An 18701-nucleotide genomic window follows, 5' to 3' on the forward strand; every position below is an offset into this window, starting at 1 on the left:
GACGGTTAGACTTTCAACGAATTTTATCCCTATTCAACGAATGATATAACTATTTCTTATTACACACCTCTGTGTTCTTTACTAAATGATGACCATAGAATAGTACCGGTAGGCCTATATCTTCAATCGTTGAAATGGAAGAAATTAATACACGGAACGTGTTACAGAATCAACATGGCAAGGATACACTTGTGTGTTACCAATTTCATAACGTTAGGCCGAAATGGTACAGTAGTTTAAAATGTATAATTATCGAATAAGAATTTACAGTGAGTACATATAAAATAGAGTGTACGGTACCGGTACGTTATAATTTAAACATTAAAATCCACCCCATGGTTTAAAATTCTTTGGGCGCAACGTTTACGAGAACTGTGAGCATTTATAGATAAAATAAAACATTTTAAAGCTTTTTCTCATTTTTATTATTAACACACCAACGGTAATAATATAATCACACTTCACTACTACAGTAAACTTAAATTACGCTTTACGAAATTCTAACATTAAAATAAACAAAATTTATAAAATTAATTGCAACTTAACAAATCATAATATTTCTATACAAATGTAATAAACTTTTTTAAAAACAAATACAGTAATAGCATTGATAAAACATAATATTGAGTTAAAATTGAAAAGAAATATATAATATGTCGTGAAATATGAGCATTTTTTGGCTTAATGTTAACTTTAGACATTTTAGCGGGAAATGGAAAAAGAGTAAAGTTTGAATGAATTTTAATTAAACCTTTTCTGTACTATGCGGTTTATATTTTTGTATGGCTTAGTAACAAGCGTGGTCAAAATACCGATTTATTTGACATTTATGAGCTGCCAATGTATTGGCATTTATCATAATAACATAATATATCACATATATAAAATATTCATATACTCAAATAGGAATAGCCTTGACATTTTGAAATTTAGAAAAAAAATCGAGTTATCTTTAAATGACAACAAAATAAACAAAATGTTATCAAGATCGGAAAATGCCTTTACAATACAATAGAACGCCCCTTTTGGAACACAGTCACATTCAGGGTAGGCCTACACTTTCCTGGGAACAAGGGAAATATAATTAAGTTTGGACACGACGGCTAACCCTTATTCGGTGGACATCCCAGGGGAAACTTTCCCGTAAAACGAAGGTATACATCGGCTAACTCCTCAGGAGACACCCCTATTCAAGATAAAATTTGTTGTGTCCTTAATAGGGGTTAGGCCTACACTGTATAAATATATATCATTCATGAATCATACAATTTCTTTTTAACATAGCATTCATCAAATGAAAAGAACACTGTGCAAATAGGTAGCACAACACTGGGGAATAAGGTTTACAATAACAGTGGGTAGAGCAGCCTACGGTACCTAAACAAAGTGGAATCGAAATAATACAACGAGTTGTGCCTAAACCCGGATTGAACTTTATCAATAGAAATTACATGTACGTAGTTTTTGTGCGTGTATTTGCATTAAAAATTATACCGAAACGAATACCGCTGGGTAAATACCAGCCTGGAGAAAATACATATTTATTTTGGGATATTGAGTTCTATGCCTATCAAAAGTTATAAAGGCCAATTACACCGTATACTAGGATCGATGTCCGTATACAGTACATTGATACCATACTTTTATATTTTATTTTTGAAGATTTCAGCTTTGAAATATTTTGAACAAATTTTATATTGGTAGACCTATGCTTATATATCTTTTAGCTATGATAAATTTTATATTAAAAAAAATCTTTTATTAGTAATTTTAAAAAAAGTATAAAAAGTGTTTTAAAAATTGAAAGAAACGCGTAGATAAATTTGTGCAATTTTATCGGTTTGTTTTGCAAGCAAGAATAAGAATTAAGAACCTCTACACACGTAGAGTAGACTGTTTTTAAACTGTGTTTAATATGCGTGTCATATAAATTGCCATAGTTTTAACATTAGAAAACGGAGAAATAATTGTGAGAAGAAATTATCAACAGATCCTTTCATGTACGGTACTTTCTCTTACTAAAATAATCAAGGAAAAAAAACACCCAAATGACAATTAAAATTAGCAAAAAACAGAAAAACTAATTACAGTTTACACTCTAAAATTTGAAATCTCTTCAACCGTACTTACTTTAAACTGTAAAATTAATATAGTACAGCTCAAAAGCATTTGCACTTCATTAAAGTTATCGTTACCACACAAGCTGGTCTTTACTATAGCTAAATTTACACACTTTTATATTCCGTTAAGCCGTTTTTTAAAGCTTGGTTCCCACTAGGGATGCAACGCAAGGACGTAACGCAACGCAAGTGATTTGACCAATCACAAGCGATGGATTATTCGAACAGTGGCTTGTCATTGGTCAACTTGCTTGCGTTGCGCGTACGTCCTTGCGTTGCGTCTTATAATGGAAACCCATATAAAGAAGCTGCGAAACGTACGGTAATCAGTACCTTTTATCACGGACATTCTTTATGTAATAACAATTGGTTTGAAGCATGAATGTTTATCCTAAAATTGGCGGTTAAAATTATTTTAAATTCTAGAGTGAATCACTGAATCATACCATGCAATATAACACTCTTCTACACACCGTTCTACGCCCACAAAATAATAAACATATTTTACAATGACATTCACCAAACAATAGAATTTACCAAAAAACAATTAGATATAATAATAATATTAGTCTTCAATTCAATACCCTCTTCACTATTTAACCACATCTTTACTATTTACAATAAAATTTACACCATTTCAATACTTTCTGTTTTACAATAAACAAACAACGTCTGGACGTAACACCGTCGTCACGTCTGGACTTAACACCTACACTTTTACATGTTTAACAAGTTTCCGAAAATGAGAACAATAGAAGAACTGAAAAAAATAAGGAAATATCAAACAATTGTTTCCATTTAAAATAGTTTCAAATTACCGTTTAAAAAAACCTAAAGCAAAGTTCAATATGTTTTATCAGCTAGTTAAAAAAGTTACACCTCTCATTTACGTACACGTACGTCATATCGTCCCCAATTGGATGCAACGCAATGACGTAGGCACAAAGTTGACCAATCACAAGCGAAAGTTTGGATAATCCATCGCGTCGTGATTGGTCAAAATACTTGCGCCGCGCTTACGTACGCCCTTGCATTGCGTCCAAGTAGGAACCAATATTTAGAGAACAAGCAGTGTCTCTACAATGCAATTTCTTTCAATAAATAACATTTTATAATTATTGGTTTGCACACTCCAATTATTTTCTTTTCGATAATACTTTGTGGATAGTACTAAATTTGTAAAAGTTAAACTTTAAATAATTGTAAGAAATACATATAGCACATACATCGTACACGGTATCTTTACAAGGCATGTATTATATCTGTAGGTCGTGGGTTAAAATCCCACATACAGTACAATTACGTCAGAGTAGGACAAACCATCTGACTTAAAATTAGAGTCGGTTTCAGGTTTGTAAAAAAACAAAAATTGTGCGAACTAAAAAAACACACAAATAAGAACATTTTTATGTTGAAAAACGACAGAAACATCTCACCCTGTACAAACATTGACTGGCTCTTATTTCTAGAAAATAATGTAGAATAGTTTAAAGAGGTTCACACTCTGTTTTAATTACAGGAAAAATGTATCATTTAGGAAGAGGATATTGACAGGGTATTCCAAAAGTATAACAACTGTGTTATAGCACCCTTGTGTAAATTATTAGCTTTCAAAATACTGTAGCACAACTGGTAAAATACAAAACGTAGCTAGAATAAGTACATTATTATTGGGGACTGTTTAAATTTAGAAGGGTATCCCTTGTACCATACAAATGATAGTGTTTTTGTTCATCTGTGTTTGCTTTCTTTATGTATGGTATCAAAATAAATCAAACCAAATAATCTTCTGAGCCAATGTAGCATATAATGCTCTTCTCTACACTATTAAACTAGTTTCACAAAAAAAATGCGATGTGCCCAAATATGGTGGTGATATGACATCATCATGTCCATATATGGGCACATCACATTTTTTTGTCACATAAAGTTTGATAGTGTAGACAGAGCTTTAGGTTGGTTACATGTGATGGATGACAACCAGTGTCAATATCCAACTAAAACAATTTAGTATAAAAATTAAATTGAATATCTAGAATCCTGAACTAATGTATTTTAGAAAAGTATTAAAACTTATACGATAATGGGCTAATATTATATTATTGTCACACACTTTTCAATTATTAATTTTATTAATTTTTAATTTAAGTTTCATTTTACAATCAAGTTTCCAGTCACAAATTACTTGTTTTTTATATTATATTTAATAAATAGCATTAAGATTCAATATCTTGTTAACAATATTTACACTAGGAACTTCATAGTTCATTTAAATTGAAGGAGTTCATGTTTGGCTTTATACAGTAAGGTCATAGGTCATATTTGGAAGGCAAGGCATTGTGGGAAATATATTCTACTAATGATATGACCTAGTATGCAGCATTTGTTTATTTTTTAATTACTGTACTTAAAAACCATTACATAGGTTTAAACATAAAATTCAAAAGTATAAGGTTTAAACATTATTTTACTGCAGTTTATTCATAGGATTACTGCAGTAACCTACTAACCAAGTTACAGCAGTTCAATTGTAGTTTACTATCTTAGTGAACTGAAGTAACCCGGTAAAGTAGGTGATATGGCTATGGTAAGCTACTATAATATACTGTAGTTACTATACAGTTTACTGCAGTAATTTACTAACATATATACTGCAGTTCTTTTGCAGTTTACTGCAGTAATCTACTAAAATAGTTGAATTAGTCAATCACTGTTAGTTTACTGCAGTAATAATTACTGAGTTAATGCTTAGTAACTATATTTTAATTAGTACAAAACAGTAAATTACTACAGTAACTGCAGTAAAATAAGTGTTTCTCAGGTTCCTTAATTTGGCAGTAGTAAATGAGTATTAGCACCATGAGTGTATTCTTCAATTTGCGTTGTATCATTCTGAGTTCAATGTCTCCGTGGAAGTTTATTTCTTTTCTATCATCGAGGGCTGATATTATTCTGCTTCTCAACACATCACCATTCAAGCATCAAGGGGAAAAAATCTAGTTACTGCTGCTTTCAGAGTCAGTAACCTTCTCAATCGATTTTCATTGTTTATACCTTCATCATATCAGGGTAAGAAACCCCTAGCTACCAATTCATCCTATCATACCATATCAAAATAACATACCCTTCAGGACTGTATCCTCTAGGCTATCGTTCCCCTTAATTCGACTTAATCCATCCGCTTCTTGTCAAGTAGTTCACGATACGTTTCCGATGCGTTAAGTTCAGATTGCCCGGGAAACGCGGCCTCGTTGAGATGCCTTGTCTTCTCAGCAAGTAATCCTACAAGATAATTCATCAAACGAAATCATCTTCAATATCAACATGAGATTTTAAAATAGTTTTAAAAAAACATCAGTCACAAGAATCGAAGTGATCTAGGATTACCCATAAGAAGAAATCATTAACGTAACAACTTTTGGATATTGCATTTATTGTAATTACTATAGAAATGTATTCAAAACATTAACTACAAGGGTATCTATTTAAATACTAATAACTCTCCAGAATTAATTTTCTCTCTGAAGAACCGATATTCAGCGCAATAATATAAAAATAAATTAATATTTTATCTGTTTTTGAGTTTTCTTACACATCTGCCCCAGTTATAAAGTGAGAAACAACCTGGGGTGAATGTACAGTAGGTTGATATATGGTAGAATGTATATGATCTGATGTCCTTAGAATGAACCCTGCAGGCTTTATACAAAGGCTTCATTGTATACATATTTGCCATTAAGTTTAAGATAAGGCAAATTATTAGTAGATTATAATATTTATTGAAGCCAAATTTACTTATTTATAAATAAAATGTATGACATAATGTGTTATTAGGCAATGAATATAGGACTTAGTTTGGAATAGGGGGTTTAGGATTTGAGGCTTGTTGTCTTCCTCCCTTCGTGCCTCCCCTTTGCTTTGTGCCTCCCTTTCGTGCCACCCTCTTCGCGCCTCCCCTCCCCGTCTTCCCCTCCCCTTTTTATTGATTGGTTGATTAAATTATTAATCAAACTCACCTTAACGATGATTGTCTTCAGCATAATGTACCTGCTAGCCTTCATTCTCATTGAGCTGCACAACTAGAACAAAAAATAACACGACCATTTGAAGACAGAGAATGCACATTATCAATATCATACTTACAAATACAGTAGACACTTACTAAACCATTAAAAAGAAGATGGTAAAATATAATACAGTACTACAGACAATCCTAATTCAGAGGATACCCCTATTAAAGGGACACTTTGTTGGGTTGGTGCCCCTTTAATGTGGGTTCTACTATAACCTACAAAACAAGTAATAATGTTTATAATTTAATTTAACCCTATGCATTAATTAATATTTAATAATCATAAAATGAAAAGATAAAAAACAGAATGATTACCATAACATTATTATTAGTAAGCATGCTATTATCATTATTTAAAATATATAAATATAAATTAATATTTAAAAAATATAGAATAAATTGACATGCAAATTTATAGCATAGTTAACCTCTTCTTTGAGAATTAACAGAACATTTTTGCATGGAACGGACAACAGCTATATATGTTTTAACAATACAGCCAACCTCCATTAAGGGGACAACCCTATTAACAGGACACTTTGTTGAAAAGGTATTCGCTAATAATAGGGGTTCTACTATATTTGAAGTTTCGTTAAAAATATATCTTTCTTATTTTAAAACTGATTTTCCCAATAACTTATTGTTTTGGATGCGTAAAATACAAGGGTGCGGCAATATTAGCAGGTTTCATGCAGCAGTTTTTTTTTTCTGTACGAGCAAACAGAATAAACAAAACGTCAAAAATAAGGAACCTCCATGGATTTATCTTACACTCGGTGTCTTAATTGATAGTAGACTCCCGTAGCAGCGCCCTCGCGGCTTACCTTCTTCTCTCGTTCGGATAAATAGTTAAACCCGTGAGTTGACTTGATAGCTTGGAATTCGTCTTCAGCGATTTCTGATGGAGAAGAAGTTAGAATTGATGAAGCAAGAAAAAAAAATTTATATAAACAAAAATTAATATAGTTATTAAATTAAAATATTATACTAAAAATATAAATATTTTTTTTTGTATTTTGCAAGCTCATCGGCCACATTTATTGCATTACATAATTTCAACAAAGACAGTCATTGTGCATTTGTATGACTGTAAAGCCCAACATTTTTGTGATTTTCCATTTATACTATTTTGCAACCTTTTGTTTTCGCGATTTGATTTTCTTGTAATATAATTTGGTGAAAAAAAGAATTGTTGTCCTGTTCGCCAAATTGGGGAATGCATTTCACCTCTATGATGGACGTAAAAGATTTAACAGCGTCAGTGAAATGAAAGAATACGCGATTGTAAATTTAGGGATGTCACTAAATAAATACTTTTGTATTTTTTTCTGGCAATAAAACTGAAATGAACTAGTAATTTTCTTTTTTCTAATGAACTAAACTGAAAATTGTCGTTGAGACATAAATGACAACCGTAGGCACTCCTTAGCCACCTAGTGTGATACTTTACTACAGGATGGGTAGCACGCTAATCCCTTAATCCCCATGATTCAGGTCTAATCCCAAGGATAAAGCTAAGCTCATCATGCAAGTATAATTTCCTTTCCATATTCATGTTGTCGTATCCATTCTAAAATTTAATCGTTCATTTCCCCTCTTTTGTTCAAAACTAAATATACATTTTGGGTGGATTGACTCAAAATAATAGAAATTATTGATAAAAACAACTAATTTTCACAATGAAAAATATTGAACTGTAATGATTTTGAAAACTTTAGAAAAGAAGAATTAATAAACCTAAAAAATAGTTTGACACTACAAATGATGAAAACAAATTTATTTGATAAATCTTGTAAAAAAAACACCACGAAAGCCGAACATATTAAAAGTTTCAGAGACCCTGATTTTTCAATACAATCAGAAATTTTTAAACAGTAGACTTATTTAAGTTATTACATAATGTTTCAAATTTAGAAAGTATTGTTAAGACCAAGTTATTTATATTTTTTCATTTATCAAAATTCAGTAGCAGCAGAATTAAAACCATCTAATATTCAGTCATAAACCTAAGACAGATGTTTTTAAGTTGAGTGACCACAAACCAACATTTATATCATCTACACGTTAATCCCTAGCTTAAACTGACAAAGGAAACTTTGTCGTATTCCATCTAACGCTTGATTACCGTAAAATAATAACTTGAGGTTATAAAGTCGAGTCAATGATGCATAGAATCCGATCAATACGATTCTCAATTTATTTTAAGAACATCCACGTGGTTTGATAATACCCAACGAAAGGAAGTGGGTTCAAAGATGGCTAAACCTTCCGGCAAATTATTGACGATTTCTTGTTTTGATACCGACCAGACAAGTTGTTTGAATCTGTCCGCAAAAACTAATACAAAGTACATTAGCATGACAGGGTTGTGTAATCATTTCCTTAGCGTAACACTCGCAGTATCCTGTTATGAGATGCTGATTCTTCCAATTCAATGATCTTGTACCTTTCCATGTCAAATTACACAATTGAAATCAATTTAAACTTTGACGAATATTGATATTGAGAATGTCATTTATGACGGTACACTTAATGTCATTAAATTTAGATATGATTGACAGGCATTTCTCTTTGTTGTCACGATAATCAGCGCCAGACTGCATGCATGAGTGTGTGGTCTAAAAATGGCATCTTTTTGCCGTTCATTAGGATGTTTTTTACTTGTCACCTGTTTTTCAGGCTTTTTCAGAGCCTGTTTTGACCAAGAAATCCCGAAAAAGAACTATTTTATTTCTCATTTTTAGTGATCGTTTGTGTAATGGCGCCATTATTAGCGATTTTTCGTTATCACGAAGTGCCACACGGCTATACGCATATTTAGTAAAAATATATGTCTGCGTATATGCACAGAAACATATGAGTATTAAATTGAGAGCTTAGATTGCGCTGCAGCTTTTTGACGACCAAGACCGGAATCAACTTGGGTTTTGAAAACCATATTTAAGATCGGTTTTTAACAAACATGGCATATCCACAAAGCATCGAGGTGATGTTATCACAGAGCGATCAACATATATAATAGTGGATATGGAAATCTGAAAGTACTAATACTTTTTTAAGTGCCCTGCATACAAATTAACTTAACATTTACTTGTGCATTTACAGTGCAGTAGACAGACAAGAAGTAGCCACACTAATGTCTGTTTCAGTACATTAAAGACTTTTAACTTGGTAGGCTACCTGTCACTTTCAAAAGTCCAAAAATGCTTCTTAATTGACAGAGAACTATATGTTTTAAAAGCAAATAAACATCTTGTACGTAAATATAACTTCCACTCAAAAAGTAACCAATCATATTGGCCAGTATAGAGTAATGTACAATAGTCAAATCTGGTTAAGGTGAGTTGCTCTAGCTGTCTAACGTTGACAGATGGATACCTGGTTCATGCATAGTCTAATCTTTAGTTCAATAAAGGATGTACTTTTAAGGCTTTAGCCACCATACAGAAAATATAGTTTCACGATTTTCAGGATTTTAACTATTAGCTATTGTGACAGTCATTGTTTTTCAAAAGATTCTTTCAATTAACCCTAAACATTTACACACAAATGTAGGTATTTGGCTACAAAATGTGATGACAGAGGGAATATGAAAATGAAATGTTTACCTCTTCCATTTTTTGGAGTTCTTTCTTCTTTGACTCTAAAATAAAAAAAAAAATTAAGATAATTAATGTAATAATACACATAATAATTTATTTATTTAAGAAAAGTTAAAAAAAAAAACACAGGTTAACATTTTTTTAAAGGAGAAAATTGGCAATGACATTGGTTAAATGTTTTAATGAATACAGTAGAACTCATTTGGGATATTTTTATTCATGGATCACCAACTAAGGGGACTCTCTGCCAGATTCCATTAATAGAGTTTCTACTATATTTATAGTAGAAAATTTATCGCAATTCATGAAAAATATAATGTATTGTTGTAGTCATAGCTTTAAATACAGTTAGTTTATACTACTGTACTGTAGGCATATTTCATTTATGAAAAAGTCTACAGATTTACCCAAGTTGCACGAATAATAAGATTTAAGAACCAAATAAGAACATTTTGAGACTGAAAACCATAAAAAATAGGAACAACAGAGCTTGGGGAAAGATTTACTGATTCCTATAAAACCAAAGTGTACACACACAAGAACAGAAGCCACATATAATTGTCATCAGTCTTACAACTAACGTCAACACTGTCTACTACTGTACATGAGTTTGTTTCTGTGTGTTGGTAATATCTTAATCAGCACCTCACAAGGGGCTTGCCTGTTGCTTCTCTTACCTAAATTGAGTTAATAAGTTGTAAAACGATTGTCGTTTCTGATCTTCTTCAAAGCAAACATTAATCAAGCCTACTGTACACAATCAATAAAACTAATTAAATTATCATTTATCACCTCCATTGCTAAATCAGTGTTAAAACAATTGCCATACTACACAACAAGAAGAAGCCTCATATAGATGTCAATGAAACTTCAATACAATTAATTAAATTATGTTTAATCACCATCATCTCTTATCACTCTTCTATCTGTGAAATGAAATTTAATGTGTTTTATGGACACTGTCTCTTTCCCACACTTGACAGTCTCAGGGGCCTACTGTTCTTCAATGGCATGTACTCTTTGGTATCAAGTAGCATGGGGTATACTTGGGGTAGAAGATGAGGGGCAGAGGGGCTGGCTTCTTCCTTCCTGGTTTTGTTTCTCAAAGGCAGCCTAGTCAATTTGGGGTCTGTAATTGGGGTTTTGTTTTTTTTTTTAATTTTTTCATGAGGTTTTATATTAAACTAAGGTGTAATTGGTCTAGGTGAGGGTAAAGGACAGATGCAGTATTATGGAATGTAATTAATATGTAAAATGGACTAATTACAGACTTACGGAAATTACTAAACTGTACAGAAGCACATGCAAATCCAGCCTATATGTATTGTATGGGAAACCCTTGATAAAACATAATTAAAAACAAATCAACAAAAGCCACAAAACATCTATGTTTCCAAAACTGTACAACTGTGCAGAATTTCGTTTTCAAGAAGTCAATATGCAGCTATCAAGTCAAAAAGTCATTCTGCACATATTTCTGAGCCTGCACAGAAATGTTCTATTTCACAACTGACATTAAAAGACTACTAAATTTAATTGTAGCAATGTTGGGAACCCTGTATTGTCTCTTTCACACGTCTTAACTTTCCAAGTACGGCAACTCAGAGGGAGTCGGATCTATACTCATACTTTAATAATGATTTAAAATTATTTTAATGCTACTAAATCATTATTAACAATCACGTTATTATTAAGGCCTTGACAACAATATGGTATCACACAACAGTTAAGACTATTGTTAAATTTTATAGTCAAGTCTGTGAAATATCTAATACAGATGGACTGACCACATTAAATAAGAGACCCCTGTTATGTTAATCCAAGTGCTATGCTTTCTTTGCTCTATGACGTCATTCAGTAATAAGCTATTAAATTATTCAAAGAAATAGCAAACATTTCCTTCTGCAATTTAACACCATAAGTAAACAAATTTGTAACTATGAGAATTGGGTATGGCTGATAAAGATACAAAAAACCACTGTCTTTTTAATAAATTTATTGAATAAAGTTCAAATTGTACATTGTAGTTCACACACAATGTGGTACGTGCAATAGTAGGCTACACCCAATCTTCTCATTGGATACACCCAGGATATGATTTTTTTTAATGAAGATCAAATAAAGTTCAAATATGATTGGATTTGTGGCCTACTTTTTAGTTTTGTTTACTCTTTATTAAAAACTGGTACTGGTACTAACAAGAAACAATTATGGTTTCTGCAGAATATGTGACCTAGCCTTTCGATAAGAGGAAGGGAAGTTATCAATCCCCACCCCATTATCTGTTAAAATGTCATGCTTGTAACTTGCCATATGCTACAATATACTGTAGTGGCACCTGTTTTAGTGCTTTAACATAGTTTTACCCCCATTGCCTCAGATTAGACAAAAAGTAGGGCGAGTGAGTGGCCGAGTGGTTAAAACAGTGGTACTGTCATTCATAGCCATTGGCAAGGTTTTACTCGCTTTATGGTTCTAGTGGTAGAACAAGTCTAATATGGACTATAAACCATAGGCCCAGTGTACACAAAATACCCGTGTTACTTTAAAGAACCTGGTGGAGTAGGGGGCTAGCTCACACACAACTGCTGTGGACAGATGGGAGAGTACCATAGTTGTAGGGGAGAAGCATGTAGTTGAAAAGTGTCCACGTATGTCCATTCATTATGTAAATACATGATTGATGGAAAGGGCACTATATATTAAAAAATGTATATAGTATTACTATCGTATACTATTTCAAATTAGGGAACCATCTCCCAGTTTGCTGGGAATGGTGGCGACTGTGTGCCTGTGAGGATTAACCCTGTGCCATGAACTTTTATTTGTGAACATAAAATGTGTGAATTAATACAAAATAGAGATTAACTACTTAAAACTATGTTCTATTTTCAAGATCATTCCTATATTTCTTCCATCTCAATTAAAGAGACATGGTTAATTCATGTAATGTATTTTCTGTGATGTCAACTAGGATGGGAAACCTGACAGTCTACAAATCAAACAGATAAAGGTTGAGTAATTGGAAATGGTAATGATTACTCCAGGAAGTCCAGACCTATTAATTTATACCAATCAAGTAGCCAATGTCAGTGGCCTGCTTGTTCCATTTAAAATTACATGAATCTTAATCAATTGCTTCTGTATTGTTTCCTGTGAAGTGGGAGTTCTATCTTAATGTGTTGGTTAGCTTATTTTGTATAGCATATAAAACTTGTGAGGGTGTCAGAGGGTAAGATTAAGAGGCTCAGATGGCCTGGGCAGATGGGAAAGATTGATTGAGGGTTCGTCTATCAATAGTGTCAACAACCAATCCTCACTGGCTATCTACATTTCCAAGTGGTTAGTTCCTGTCCCTAGCTACTCTTTATTCACTTTCCTATACCCCACATCCTTAATATCACTGTTTCCTCATCATCATGGAATGTTCCCTTTTAAAAAATAATCCCCTCCCAGTACATGCATATTTAGGACCGTTCCTTAAATATGAATGTACTGGTAAGGAGGGAGAAAATAGAAAAAGAGAATTTACAAAACTTTAACAGAAAAAATGTACACAGAGTTGAAATTTGAGAGAGAATAATAAATTGTATGTAATTTTCTCCATTTCTGTATGTTCCTTTCGACTTTTTGCAATAAGTACCTCAAGGATATTATTTGTAGACTTTTCAAGAAAATAATGTGAAAAAATGATGGTGATAAGTTTATGTTCTTAACAGATTGGTTGGCCGTAATATGGGACAGGGTTGGTCAGGGTTCATGTGCAAATTACAGTTAACGTGTGTAATGACCATGTTATGACTAATACTTTCACTTCTAAAGTTGTTACTGGTTCAACTCCTACAGTATGTAAAACATAGTTAGACACAAAGTCACTAAAGTCAATAACATTTAATTTACTTCCTTAATCATGTTTAATTTCCAGGAATTTACTGGAAAAACCCACAATAAGGTTAATTATAATGCTGAGGATGGCGACGGGTATCACTGAAATATTCGTCAACAAATTTGTGTTGTTGACCAGGTTTACCCTTCCTGATGAACAATAATGTAGGTTTTCTAGCTTTATGACTTCAACATGTACTTCAGATGAGAATGTACTGTACTGTAGCGAACTCTCCCAATACCGGACACCATTAGGCTAGGCTAATATGTTTGGTTTACAGAAATTTTGGGATACCAAATGTGTTTATTTTTTATGGTACAAACAAATTTTTGGCCTTTTGGCCATCAAGAAGTTTTCCGGTTTTAGATAGTCCAGTATTGAGAGTCAAGTACTATGGTAACCAATTACAAATGCCCAATTTAAAAACATTGTTGTATTTTGGTATCAATTTTGCACAAAATTATGCTTTGAGGGCAAAATATAGTCAAAAACAGGACCTAGAATAATGTTCAATGACATGACTCTGTGACTTTCCATGACATGAACATTAAAAACAAATGCTGTGAATTTGTAACTTTATTAATTTAATTAAAAACTCTGTTTCTACAGAAGGGTATGTAATTGAAGATGTTACTGTTATATATTTTCAGTTGACATACACCAGGTAGAGGTGCATATCTGTTGGAACATGACAACATGTTTGTGTGCATCTCTTAAATTTCACTTCCATTTTCTACAGGTTTATAATATAAGATTACCAATATCATCAGTTTAATGTACTTTTGATAGAAGTTTTGCCAATAAAGCACCCAGAGAAGACAATTAAACTTATCAAGAGAGGAAACAAACTTGATGAATCCAGGTTAAATGTCATTTCATTCTGTTCTTTCTTTCTTTTGACACGTTCAAGTCATTCTACAGACCAAAACATGTGTTTTCCTGAGAGGTCTGGAAAGTGCCACAACTTTGATTTATAACTACTAACATCTGATTTAGAAATCTTCACAAATCATTTGTTGGTTTCTTTCAAAATATCTCCTAAAAATAAACTTATGGAAAAAAGGTCATCTTCTTTATTGAAGATAAATTGCATATTGACTTATTCTAAGGTAAATGTATAAATTGAATGAATCAGGTTCATGAAATGAGGACAAAATCATGTCAGTTAAGATCACTGGGGTACAGGCTTGTCTTACCTACTGTAGGCCCTATAAATTGTTACAAACTGAGGTGTCATCGATCAGGTAGACATGTTATAAACATTCTTTTCTGTATCAGAGTTAAATATGTGTTCAAACAGTGCATTAATGTACTCTCATGTTAATTGATCACACAAGTACTATACATCGTAAACTCTAAAAACAATTCATAACAGCTTTGTTATGTATGCATTGTAGGTAATTTAGCTGCTAATAACCGGTTAACTGGGTTTCAATTAATTAGGCGTTGTTGTTAACCTTTAACACAACTTAAACCAGTTATTTGAAATGGGTTTAGTTTCTGCTGCTTCCCAGGTAAATTACTAGCACACTATTTATCCAGTTATTTCCTTGAAAATGAAACAATCAACTTAAGAGCGTAAAAAAAATCTAAAAAAATATTGAAATATTTATGAGTAAAAATAGGATATATTGAATCCCCAAGTGAAGTACAACCCTGATTAGAAGAAAATAAACCATCTTGGTAACCCTTGTGTAATAAATTATATAGTTTATTGGAATTTTAATATTGAAGTTTCAGGTTTAAAAAACATAAATCACTGAGAAAGTTGTTTATGTTACATAAGCTTGGTTGGGTCTGTCTCTGTTGAATAAAACAAGAAATATTTCTTACAAAAAAAAAACACTTGACTTTTTGAGGGAACAGTAAAAAGTATAAAGGCCAAATAAAAAAAGTTAGTTTCATGTACGAGATGATGGGTTTTACTAAATTGTTAGGTATCAACGCTAGAATGATTTTTGCAATTAATCAAGAACTTTGATGGAACATTTTGAATGATTAATCTAAAAAAACTTATTTATGACCATTTAATAAAAATTGAAATAGTTATAAGTAGTTAAATAACTCATTTGGCTCCAACATTTGAAAAGGTCTTTAAAAATATACAGAAAAAAAATGTACAAATAGAACTAGAAAAGATATAGGTTATTTTTATTGAACAAATCAATATTTCACAATTTCAAAAGATGGAACAAAACCAGAAGATATATGGGAGGCATTACACTTGTTGAAATGACTATAACAAGGAGAGATATCAACTTACATCCAAAAGTGACCTGTGTTTGCCTACCTATAAAAAACATTGCTAGTTAACTTTCATATCTCACAATTTGTGGTAAAATTGTTTTTAATGAGGTTGAAATGTTTGTTTCTTAATGTGTTTCTGATTTGTTAACAAGCATTTCATTCATACAATTTTATACCTCCGTGTGTACGATCATTTTAGCAATCTGGGCTAATGGTAAGGAAGTTACATACTCGTTCAAACACGGTGTAACCCTTACACACAATTAAACTAGAAGTTACCTTTCAAATTCCACACACTATCCAATTACAAATTCAAACTTGCGTTCATTAAAAAAACCCATTTCATGCGCATCTAAAATATAGCAATTGTCAATTACAGGACGGATAAAACTCAGCTATGATCGTTTAAAACTAAGTATCAATTGAGGCTTAAGCAATGGTGTGAGTGAGTTGCAACCCTGCTACTCCACAAGGTCAGGATTGAACCCTGGATTTTGGGATTGGAAGGTAAGCACTTAAACCACCAAGCTACATCTCCAATAAAATGAAGAGTTGTGAGAAGTATAATGAGAAAATCTTGTTGCTAATGTTATGACGAAGGCCAGATTTGAACCCAAGATTTTATGAAGCAAGCATGCTAGCTTTCACATTTATATTTTCCTAATTTATAAAACAATTATAATAATTAATATCATTAACTGTATACTTATAAATGTCATGTATATAATTTATTAAGTTGTAAATAATTTTCTTTTTATAGTATTGAATTATAAAGAATTTGAATTGCCAATTTAAATTCCAGTCAGTCTAAATAAGTTGAAATATGGGATATAATTAAATGCTAGTCACATACCAACATTTACTCAGAAAAAGTTTACCACAACATTGTGTAATAAAAAAGTAGAATAACCAGGAAAAACCTGTTTCAGCTGGAAAAAAATTACCGGTTAATAACCATGTTAATAAATTAACACTAATTTCTTGGCAGCATAAACAGGACAAATTTTCAATAACCGGTTAAATGGCAGCCTGAAAATAATGGTTAAAAACAAACTGATCGATTCAGTGTTAGAACGTTGCTGTGCAACTTATTTGATTGACAACCACTGACCTTAAGTCAACTAGAGTATAATCCAGTAAAGGTAGTGGTACCCCCAAATATGGTAGTGATATGATGTCATCGTGTCCATATATGGGCACATCAAACAAGTTTATAGTGCAGACAGAGCTACATTTCCATTCCTTGAAATGTATCAAGAAAAACACATCAGTTGTTACTTTTCCATTTAAATTAATTCTATTTTTGCTCAAACAAACTTAAAATATTTATATCAAGATGTTGTCATTTGTCAAACATTTAATTTTTTAGAAGAAAATGTTGACAGAAGAAAAACAAATTTGATTGACGGACGGAGATCAAGACCACGGTCAGTAATGAGCGAGGAATGTCATCTAATAAGCCAATAAAACCAGTATACATCAGAATGTTTACATTGATAAATCATGATGACAATTTCTAATCCATGTATTTTAATATTCAACATTAAAAATAGGAAAAACAAGATAAAAATCGACCTTTAGAATATACATGAAGTATTACATGTATTTAGGAATAATCATGTGACCTTCAGGAAAGGACCACTTCTATAACTAATTAATGGGTTGTCTAAAGTAAATCTTTGTATTGGATTTATTCAAGGGCAGAATTAGGTACATTTATTTTTATCAGACACAGTCAAGTCTACCAATACCGATTTATACCAATACCAGATTCTACCTATACCGGATTCTACCATTACCAATACCGGACTCTACCAATATCAAACTCTACCAATATCAAACTCTACCAATACCGGACTCTACCAATACCGGACTCTACCTCTGTAAACCGAAAACAGTCTTATACCAGACTTTTCTTAAAGTCCACAAGGTCCAACATTATTATTTTAAAAACACATTTAGAATACCATAATTTCTCGTAAGCCAGACATATTAGGACAGCCCAGGGGTGTCTGGTATTGGGAGAATAATAGATAATAGTAATATCAAAGAATGGGTGAATACTGTCCACAATTTTTTCTCCATTATTACATTATTAACAAAATTATCATATAGGTTTTAAATGGTTTCCTTTCTTTTGTGAATTTCTAATGTAATAGATTTAAAAAATAAGTGAGCATAAAATTTGGAATTTGAGGTAGTTAATAACTACCTCAAAAAGAAAGTACAGATTGTATTAAAATCGTTATGATCTATTGCTCTGTATTCTTTGATGTTAGATCATCGAAACTTCTTATTCCTATAAATGTGTGATACAATAATGTTAAAATTCTACCACTTATTAAATGGATAGATCATTCAAAGCCATTCTCAAGATCACAAACAGCAGTCCAGCAAAGAAGATAGATAACCAACAGATCTTTGATCAATGACATTAACAGGGAGTCTAAGCTGATACCCTAGGCACATTTCAAAACCTACAAATCCATGTAAAGCAAATGTCTAGAAATGCAATACTATTTGGCCTTTGGGAGGCAAATATCTTTAGAGATTTTCATGGTTGACCGAAATCTAAAAAGTAAAACAGACAGCAAAAAATTCTGACAAATTGAAGATATTTATCAGAAAAACTCATGTTTTATCTAATTGTAATTTTACAGAATAAACAAAAAATAAACACTTTTGACTCTAAAAACAGGAACTATTTTTACTGTATGATCAAATAAATATGTATAAATAATGTTTAAAATCAACCAATGAAATGGTTAGGCCTA

The 18701-nt window shown here is 32.0% G+C and overlaps 1 protein-coding gene across 1 annotated transcript in view; it reads right to left on the reverse strand.

Moving 5' to 3' along the window:
• Positions 1-401: 401 nt before the first annotated feature.
• The window catches only part of LOC144851549 (transcriptional adapter 2-beta-like), a 29799-nt gene continuing 11499 nt past the window's right edge, over positions 402-18701 (reverse strand). The window contains exons 13-16 of the mRNA XM_078709072.1: positions 9801-9835; positions 7017-7090; positions 6137-6199; positions 402-5402 (exon numbers count right to left, since the gene is read on the reverse strand). Coding sequence (XP_078565198.1) covers positions 5280-5402; positions 6137-6199; positions 7017-7090; positions 9801-9835 — 295 coding nt within the window. The 3' untranslated portion in view covers positions 402-5279. The remainder of the gene's footprint in view (positions 5403-6136; positions 6200-7016; positions 7091-9800; positions 9836-18701) is intronic.

The sequence above is a fragment of the Antedon bifida genome, chromosome 9 (genome assembly GCF_963402885.1).
Source record: "Antedon bifida chromosome 9, ecAntBifi1.1, whole genome shotgun sequence".
Taxonomy (NCBI): domain Eukaryota; kingdom Metazoa; phylum Echinodermata; class Crinoidea; order Comatulida; family Antedonidae; genus Antedon; species Antedon bifida.